The sequence below is a fragment of the Pygoscelis adeliae genome, unplaced genomic scaffold (genome assembly GCF_000699105.1).
Source record: "Pygoscelis adeliae isolate BGI_AS28 unplaced genomic scaffold, ASM69910v1 Scaffold14, whole genome shotgun sequence".
Classification (NCBI taxonomy): domain Eukaryota; kingdom Metazoa; phylum Chordata; class Aves; order Sphenisciformes; family Spheniscidae; genus Pygoscelis; species Pygoscelis adeliae.
Window position 1 is genome coordinate 19,910,367 of NW_008825109.1, and position 10,000 is coordinate 19,920,366.

The following is a 10,000-nucleotide window of genomic DNA, read 5'->3' on the forward strand; positions in this document are numbered from 1 at the left end:
TCTACGCTGAAGAATCTACCACCACATCACATTAGAGATGGGGGAGAGCCTGGGCATACCTCTCCCCTCCAACCACACATGGTCGGATGCTGAGCCCCACCTGCCAAAAGGGCTTCCCCAGCTGCAGCATGGCCCCTGCCATGGAAAGGGTGGCCACCCTTGCCTGCCACTAGACAGACGGGATCCTCAGGCATGAACTAGACCCACGTTTTCAACAAGCACGGGAAAAAAAAGTCCACTGACATTTTGTCTTGGTCCTAGGTACAGGCACACATCTAAAAGGCAATGCTGCCCTCTGTTACGTCGTCAGCTACTCACTCACACATGGCTGTGTACACAGAACCAGCTACTCCCATCGCAGCTTGAGGCTTTGAATTAGCCTCAGTCAAATGAACATGGAATAAAGAAAGCCAAGCTGGCTCCTGCAAGAAGCTGAGCACCTTCAGTTCCTAATGAGCTGCAGAGACTTGGAGAAGGCGTTTTGCATCCAGTAAGGACAAAGTAATCTACTGTAAATTACTGTAATTAGTCCTTCAAGTCCCAACCTTCATCCACTGCTTTTTCACTATATAAATCAGGTATTAACATTTAAATAAAAATCAATATTTACCTTGTCATTTTGTATTAGTAGCATCCAACTCCATGGATTAAAACTAGATGAAACAGATTTTATTATCAGTTTAGAAGATAACATTTATTTCATCTTTATTTTGGTGTGTTATCTTATTGATGAGTTCAATATGGAAATTTCAAGGCAATCATGAGTCCAATGTAATCCTTCTGTATAAAACTGTATGAGAAATATGTTTTAAAATGAAAATGTACTAACAATGTATTATCCCCACATGCCCTGCTCATTTTTTAAAAGAAATTATAGAACTAACAGGAAATAAAGATTAGTCCTTATTCATATTAGGCCTGACTCCAACGCTGGTAATCAGATTGACTGTTAAATAGCTCCACAAATACTTTTCTTGGGTTCAGCGGAAGTACTTATGTGGGCAAATACTGCTGGGCCCTGGCAAAAGCGGGAGAATCTGGGCTTCTCTGATTCAAAGGTTTATTATTAACAAAGCCCTCCGTTGCTCAAACCCGACAAAATGGTTTCAACTGAACAGTCACACCACTAGTCGGAGAGAGGCACACGTGATAAAGGAGGAGAATGAAAAAGCTTTTTGACGTGTTGACACACAGCTGATAAGGAAAACAAAAACCCACTTGAAAAAAAAAAAACAGTTGAGTTTTAGTCGAAGTCAGAAGCAGCATCCGGTCTCTTTTCTTTCCTAACGTCAAGAAGATGTTTGCAACGATGCTGGAGATATTTCCAATTCTAGCCATCCTTGCAGGTAAGAACAACAAACTGATTGAAATAGCACTGGAATAAAGGAACTTGTTGAAATAAGAGAGCAGGTGAACCTGACTGGCAAACTAGGAGAACATTTCAGATTTATTTCAGGATGGAATGAAAATCATGGCTATAATGCTGTGCCATTTTGTGGAAATCAGCAAGCTGACCACTGACTGGTAAGAGTTTTTTGCTCAAGAACAGAATTTTAGCTTTGGTAAATTAATGCTTTGCTCTAAAGCCAGGAAGAGGCAAAAAGCTCTCACGTAGAGCATTAGGGTCTTTCAAGCGTTTCAAGGTTAAGTTTTCTCACATTCGGCTTTTGTATCCCCTTGTTAATAGCCCTGGGAAATGCTGCCTCGGTTCCACCCCCACCAAAAAATTTTTGGGGATGCTTAACTTTAAGCATGCAAATAATCCTTTGGATTTCCCCTGAAGTTAAGTGAGGACGTAATACTTTGTGGAATCTAGGATTTATATGGTATATTAAACATAATATTTTGTTCATGTTTCAAGGACTTTTCATTGTGCTAAGCTTTATTTTTAATATATACAGAAGCAGACATTTTAAGTCTAATGCTCCATGGAGATGAACAGCCTCTGTATCCACTAAAGAAAATGGAAGTTAGTTTCCACATTGTCTTTTCAAGATGGAATTATCTGGTTTGGATGCCAGAGAAATATTTTAAAGAGTTGCTCCTGATGTTTCAATGTTATCTCTCTCACACACACATAAACCCCACAGATTTTTGCCTTAGAAATGAAAAGTAATTCAATGTTGGTACCAATAATTTTCAAAACAATGTCCTCTAATTTTAAAGTTCGGGATTTAAGACTAGCAGTGTGTCCATACCGATGGGCGCCACTGACTGGGGGTTTCTGCAGTGGCTAGGAAAAGATCAGCAAACTTGGATTTATTTCATGAGCGTTAAAAACTGCATGGGGCTTCAGTGAAAGTGGGCGATTCCCAATCAACTGCAATGACTTTCTCTGTAGCAAGGAAGCGGTCTTACCGTAATATTGATGAGTAAAAGACATGGAACAACTATTTTTAACAAGTTATGGTCCTGTTCCCACTAGCTTTTTTCACTGAGTTACTTCTTACCCATGCACTTTTTTTCATTTAAACCAAAAGGCCTGTTTATATGAAATGGGATTACGAGTTTGAAACTGTAAACAGTGAACTCAATGCAAAGCCAAACTCCCATTAACTTCCGTGATGAGGGAACAGGCTCTGCAGGTCCAGTTCGCTCCATTTTCAGTCAAAAGCTCCATCTTACAATTAGCTTACAATGGCTTTAAACAGCCTCGGTGGACAATGGAAGTTTGATAGATTTTGGCTTTATATTTTCACTCAAGCACAGCCTATTTCAACTAGACGTATTTCTTCAAAATACACAGCTGAGTGGAAACTAGAATGCTTTGTGGAGTTGTTTCTGCTAAAATTAATTTCTTCTGGAAAAGCTTGTAACAGCCAGGCTCTGTGGCACTCCTGACTCCAAAGACAGAGAATGATAAAGGAAATATGTGGAGCAGATGACTGGAAAATGGATGTTTTCAGTAGAATGACATTGTGTTGAAAGACCATAGCTTTAATCCAGTGAAGAACAGAAAATAAATACAGGTAAACCGGGAAGTATTGTTGCGGCAAGAAACTGTCATCCTCTGGCCAACTCTAATTCTTAAAGCTGAGAACAGTGAACTGAGACATCTAAAATAAAATTACACGGCTTTTGTATTAGATCTCACTAAGGATTAAGCTACTGTGAACTCACAGGACAAGCAGGACTTGCAGCCAGCACTGCAACCCCTCTTTCCCCAAGGCAGGTTTGACACGTTTAGGTCAGTCTCCAGCCATTCCTGCGAGACTGTCTTCACATATAATGTTAAGTCTTGCTGTAGTTTAAACCCGCTAGTTCTCATCCTAGCCACCACCAGCATGGAAAGTAGATGATTCCCTTCTTCCTTGCAGTGAGCTTTTACTATCGAAGCCATCAAATAAGGAAAACAGATCCCGAAGAGTTCAGACTCTAGGTTCAGACAGGTTTGCGTATTGTAGCAACTGGCGAATTGGCAATATTTACATGGTTAAAAATGTCAAAATAGATTACATTTCTTTTTTAAACAATGTTTTCCCTCATAGGGCTGATAATTTGAGCAAAATACTCTTTTGGTATTATTGGAGGTTCTTCTTAAACTCTCAAAAGCAGCACCCAGACATAAGATGCACAGATATTTCATTGAGAAGAATATTTTGTATGTTTTGCCTCTGTCATTCATACGTGCAATAAGCCCACGTGAAAATTATTATGACATGAAGCTCTCACCTTGCCTGTTTTGCATAGAAAGCTCTGAAAGACTTATGTTTTCCATCACATTCAAAAGAAATCTATTCTCCTTCAGAATCTTTAGACAGTACCTTTAAAACTGAACTCAGTGATCTAGCAAAACCCTGAAATTCAGACTTATTTTTCTGACAGCTCTAGCTTTGTTGCCATATGTCACCATTGCTAGTAACTTATATGGAGGACAGAAACAGATAAATACGGTAAGATGGTGCTCGATTCCTTTCATTAATATGGCTGTGTAGCCAAGACTGATCAGAACATTATGGGAAGGGGCTCATAAGTTATGTTTGCTCCCTTTCTGCTTCGAGCACAACAGAAATGGTTGATGAAGTCATCACAGAATTTCTCACAACCCACATAATAAAAGCAGTTCCAAAACGCTTAGTTCGACGTTTCCAATGTAAAAGCATTGGAAACAAACAGCTTCTGCAGGTAAGTCCTAAGAAACCTAAACAGAAGCAAAGTAATCAGCGAAAGAAAAGCGGAGAAAGGCTGCTTTCCCCAGCCTGGGGGAACCCGACAGTGCCACTGAGCCCGAGTCAGAACGTAAGAATGTAAGAAGAGACAACACTGTAGGAGATGGTGATCCACGGTAAAGAAGATCAGACATCTAAAGGAATAACTGCAAAAAAAGAGGGCAAGAAGGGTGTAAAAGAGGGCTAGAGACAGCTGCAAATGAGAGTGCAAGGTGCAGGAGAGCACTGCGAGCGCAGAAGAAAGGTTCGGTTTAGCCACAGGCTCTTAGTGAGAAGACAAGTCTCTGCAAGTGAGAACAAGTACGTTTTTAGGAACTCTGCTTTTTCAGAATATTATTTGTTTTAAGGGCACAGGTATTCTGGGGGATTTATTCGCTTGTTAGCTTTTACCCACTCCCAGCTTGTTATCACTAAAATTTCCACACAAAGCCGAAGCGAAACTGTACTGAAAAGGAGAATGACTACACATGTCCTATGGGTTTCTTTGCTAACGCAGGGAGCAAGGCACTCCCGCACGGCTCCCAGGGCCGGCCCCAGCTGATCTCTCCTCACCACACTTACTGCCCACAGGCCACGTCAGCGGTGTTGTGGTGACCGTCCCTGAGAAGACGGTGAATGTCACTACAGGTGGAAACGCAACCCTCCTCTGTACATACACGAATTCTGGACCGCTGGGAAATTTCTTTATTCAGTGGAGCTTTTACAGTGCCAAAGAGAGCCAACTGCACACCGTAAGATATTTATTTATTATTAATATGAAGTTATATTTAAGGTACCCTTAAGTCCTCAAAGCATCTTGTTACGTTTGATAGTCCTCACTACAAAGGAGGGAGGCGGGTAATGTTGGTGTTCCCACCCTAAAGACAAGGGCCTGGGGTGCAATGAAATTTAGGGGCAGATGCACAAAGTTACCTAGGCTCCTAATTCCTACTGGCATGCCTGAACTCCTTTAGAAACTTATGAGAAGGTACAAAAAGGTTTCAGATGCTCCGACAACTTGCTCCAAGCCACACAGGAAGCGTGAAGCGGAGCAAAGACCAGGTGTCCAAAAACCACACAAGCGCTCCAGCCCCTGGACCAGCTCCCTTTTCTCGTCTGGCAAATATTTCCTGCCATTGTGAAGGCTGCTTTCCTGGTGAGACGCCCTTGCCTATGACAATGTGTCCCCCATTTAAGGGTCAAAGGAGAGCTCCTTGACTCAGCCGCTATTGTTGCTATTAGGCGGCTCAGTAAGAGGAGGGGTGCGTAACGATAGGCTATGGGAGCAAAGTGAGCAGTGAGTATTTTGGCAGGACTCTGTAGAAATTTGTCATAGCAGGAAATCTGCCACAGCGAACTTGCGTTGGTATTTCACGGCATCCCACGGCTGTCTTTGTGGTAGCAGAACAATTACAGATCAAAGGCAAATGCTCCCTGCCCTTCCCGAGAACCCGAGAGGCAGCAGAGCCAAACAGTATCTCCCCCCGGGGGTATAACGAGACCGTGTGGTAGGTTGGAGTATCAGCACGGAGGCAGCATCGGGACTGTGAAGGACAGCAAGCACCAGACAGCTACCTGCTGTAACCACTGCCCGAGCCCCTCATGTGGCTGTAAAGACCTTGCAGAGCAGCCTGGTCTGCCTGGAAGGAGTCAGGGATGGGATGTGTAACTTCCTATACGTACGCACACTACTGCCCAGACTTCAAGAGCTATCCATTAATCTTATTTTTTGGTGGGGAAATGAATCCATGAATCTCACTCCCAGCATAACATGCAGGGTATGAGTTCCCATCAGCTCAGTCCTGACAGGTGCTGAGCAATCAGCAACACCTTCCTTTATAAGAAGAACTGCTGATTAGAAGCGTTACTGCATCCTTGAAGATGACTGAGATTTCTTCCCGTGCCCTGGTGTCGGGCTTGTGCCTGTTAGACAATCAGTCCCTTTTCTCTCCCGTTGTTTTTATCCCGTTGCTAATATTTTTTTTCTAAAAGTTCAGTCCTCCTGCCCGGTATTACACATGAGAGTTGATGTAAAGAGATTTGACTTAGAAGAGTGTCACAGTCCACACTGATGATATTCTTGTCACGTTCACCAATTTCCTAATAACATTATGTTATCAGGTTTGCCATTGCTGATAGAGTTATATCCTCTATTTGGTTTATCAATTATAGGAGAATTAGACTGCCTGTAATTTGCAGAATGTACAGTATGTAACATATTTGGCATTGAATGGCAATAGCCAGTATGCAAGAAATAGCAATTTAACGTAAGACAGAACTGCTCACCCTCCTGCGGTATATCCTAGCCACAGATAAAGACCGTATCGGTGCTAAGTACAAACACTGGGCCCATCCCAAATTCTGACGCCAGCTGAACGCCAGACCAACACCTTGCCTGACTAAGTGTATGAATAGTTGTTACTCATCATTCGCGTTTTTCAAGTCAAAACTATCTTATTTAATGAAGAATTATTCATGAAAGGGTGGTAGCTGCAGGTTTCCTAAGTAAGTTGTATATAGTACAATCTATTATAATTTTGATCCAGTCCGTTACATCATAAATTTTAATCACTTGTTCAGGTGGGAAGTACAGCACTGAGATAGGATCAAGCCCACCTCCAGATTTCGTTAAAGTCTCTCTGTTGTACTTGCGTCAAATTTTCCATATTGCAAGACAATAAATGCAATACATTTTCTGGTCACAACCAAGAGAAATAAGCAGATTGTAGTTGCGAGTATTTTAGAGGGAGAATCAGACAGTTTCAAGAGATCCAGGAGGGGGAAACCATTTGTAAACTGTGACCAATGATGAGAAAATACCCCCTGAGGATTGTAATCATAAAATACTGTGGGTGGTTCAGAATCTACTCAACAAGAACTAACTGATGTGAGGCTACCAAATGTCAGGGAAACCTTATGGATCAATCCCTTCAGCACTCACTCCTGGCTTCTGCAGCTCCCGCTGCAGGCAGTGGAAAGCCATGCCTATAAGGACTGTAAGAAACACTACTGGGAAAAATTGCATCTGGTTTTCTCCCTGTCAGAAACTAATTTCACGGTAAATTCACTTTCACACCGCAACACACATGCATTGGTAATGGATGATTTGCATTTTCATTAAATAAAGTCGGTTCAATCCGGAGAGGCCACGGGTTAGTGACTAATCCCGTTCTCCTTGAACACCGAGCTAAAATTCCCTTTCACTGCAGCACCAGTTATCCTTGGCTCGCACGCTCAGCGAGGCTCGGAGGATACCCTTCGCTCCTCGGAGCCTGCTGCCTGGCGGGTGCATGCGTGTGAAGAGCTGCAGGACTGGGGCACTGCTTTTTAAAATGCTTTTAGCAACCCATTCAGTCCTGTATTACTTGACCCTGTATCCTTTCACCACAACATGGCAATTCCTTACCATTTGGAACCTATTCACAATAAAGTTAATCGCGTTAATGCAAACGCTGGGAATAAAGGACTGTGACTGCTTGTGGAAAATACGGTTTAAGAAATTACACAACTGAACCGAACATGAAATTGGATTTTCAACCTCCCTCTGAACCCACAGCAGTACGAGGTTGCTATTTCTATTTCAGGCTGGTGACTTTTCTGAGTTTCAGAAAGGACTGAGTGCCTGAAAGCATGCATGTTTTTCTCCTACAAGTTTAAACAAACAAAAAAAATTCTCTTTCTACAAACCTGGCTTTGCCCTGGTTGCTTGGCACGTAGCTGAAGTTATGTTTCACATTTTGTTCCAAGTAGGAAATATATGCATGGCAATGGAGGAGATCGCCAGCTTTGGCTTTCATTGTTTAGATTAAAGAATACTAAAATGCAAGTCAAAAAAGTATTTAATATGCTGGTAAGATGACAAAACGAACTGAATTGAAAAGACTGGCACCATACCTTACTGAATACCAGAATAGTAGCTTGTATTTTAAGTGAGATAAAATTATTTAATTTTATGAGATATTTAGATTATTCTAAAATGTCAGTAATAAACAAACCAACAAATAAACACTTCCTTATAAATAGCATATATTTTCCCTGAAAAAGTTTGTTGAAAATTCTGTCTCCGTTCAAAATTTGCCATTTTTTTCAGCAACTAAATGGATAACATTTTCAAATTCCATTTTTTAAAGTTGAAAATTTCTGCCAAATATTTTGAAGACAGGAGACTTACAATTTTTCAAAAAAATTGCAGAAAATACATCTTCTTATCTCACCTGCTACAATTTTAAATATTCCTGACATCTTACTAAATGCTAGATGTCTTGATGACCACGTGATTCACATGGGTAGTATATTCACAATAATAAGACTAAGCAGAGGGGATGTTCTCCATAACAAGTGTGTGTGTGGGGGATCTTGATTTTAATAAATAATGTTTATTTACATAATTGAGAACATGGCCCTTTCTCTCTACAGTGGCAGCAAATAATAGAGCAAACTGTAGAACGTTAGAATTAATTAAGGCAAATTTATGTCATTGAGATGCCTTTGGCTTGAAGCATTAACGAACGTGAGCTTTAAATTACTAGATTTTAGGACATAATATATAATGAGCACAGAGGCCATAGGTACCCTTTTCAAAAAGAACGTCAGTATTTTACACTACCACTTACGTTATAGATTTTGCAGTGTTTTGAGATACAGAGGCTTGGGTACAGTCCTGTCTGGAGTGAAACCAGTAAGATCAGGATCAGGACTAGTGCCAGTGTCAATTTAATGCCCCAGGGTATTCAGCAACAGATTTTACCTTGCTTCAGGGTGAGGCAGTGCTGTTCATCAGTTCGCAGACCCGATGCAGATCTGCCTCCCAGCACTGGCTTTGTGAAGCCGGCTGGTGTCTGTAGCTGTTTGTTCTGCCGTTCTCATGTCCTGTTCCGCATTGCCCACCTTCCACAACGCTGGCGCAGGTGCTCGGCAGTTAAAAGCCATGGCAGTTACACCGGAGAGGACGAAACACCGCAACCAGGCTGTTCACAGACAGCAGGATGAAAAGGGAGGCAGCAAACAGCGGAGCGGCAGGTGTTTGCGGTGCTGTTTTGAAGGCAGTGCAGCTATATATAGTGTGCGAATATAGATCTTTTTACTAATTGGAGCCTAACTCTGCTCTTTTCCTGAGAAGTTTCTTCAGTGGAAGCAATTCCCCTCATTTGAACTAAATAATGTAAATATCAACTCATGGAAAATAGGATGCCATACGTATTTTAACTTTTTCTTCTTGCCATTTACCCCTTAGCAACATGTCTTTTTAATGATAAATTTAATTTTTAAATAATAACTCCCAGCCAAGGATCTTGAGAACTTTCCAATGCTGAACTATCTCTATTTTACATATAGACAAACTGAGGCAAACGCTACTTATTCAGCTCACCCAGGGTAACAGAGTACATCACAGCCTGGCCTGGTTCATAAGGTAAAGTCTCAACTCCTGCTAAGATCTACATCTGTGCTTCATTTCATGCTCTGAGTCACTCGGCTGGCCTGGGTGTAAAGCACCTAAGTAAATGTTTGAAAGATTGAAGCCTGCTGTTGACTCTGCACAGGCAAGGCTACAGCCTTGCAAAGCTAAATCCAACTCCAGAACGTAACCAGGGCCCCACCTTGAGCCTCCAGCCCAGGCCACCCACAGTTAAAGTAAGTGAAATTATCAGAGACGCTGTGTGGCTACCCAAGATACGCCCAGGGCAGAATCCTTGATGGAAATTTTACATTCACTAGATGAGTGAAGGTCATGAATGACTGTTACTTGTAAGGGAAACTGAATTATTGATAGACTTCTCATGAAAATATTACCTAAAAAAAAAGCAAGCTTGAAATATTTGCAAACAGCGACATTGACACTGCTTTGGTAAAAC

The 10,000-nt window shown here is 41.6% G+C and overlaps 1 protein-coding gene across 1 annotated transcript in view; it reads left to right on the forward strand.

Moving 5' to 3' along the window:
* Positions 1-1,252: 1,252 nt before the first annotated feature.
* VSIG1 (V-set and immunoglobulin domain containing 1) overlaps positions 1,253-10,000 on the forward strand; it is a 23,615-nt gene continuing 14,867 nt past the window's right edge. The window contains exons 1-2 of the mRNA XM_009327904.1: positions 1,253-1,346; positions 4,740-4,900. Coding sequence (XP_009326179.1) covers positions 1,298-1,346; positions 4,740-4,900 — 210 coding nt within the window. The 5' untranslated portion in view covers positions 1,253-1,297. The remainder of the gene's footprint in view (positions 1,347-4,739; positions 4,901-10,000) is intronic.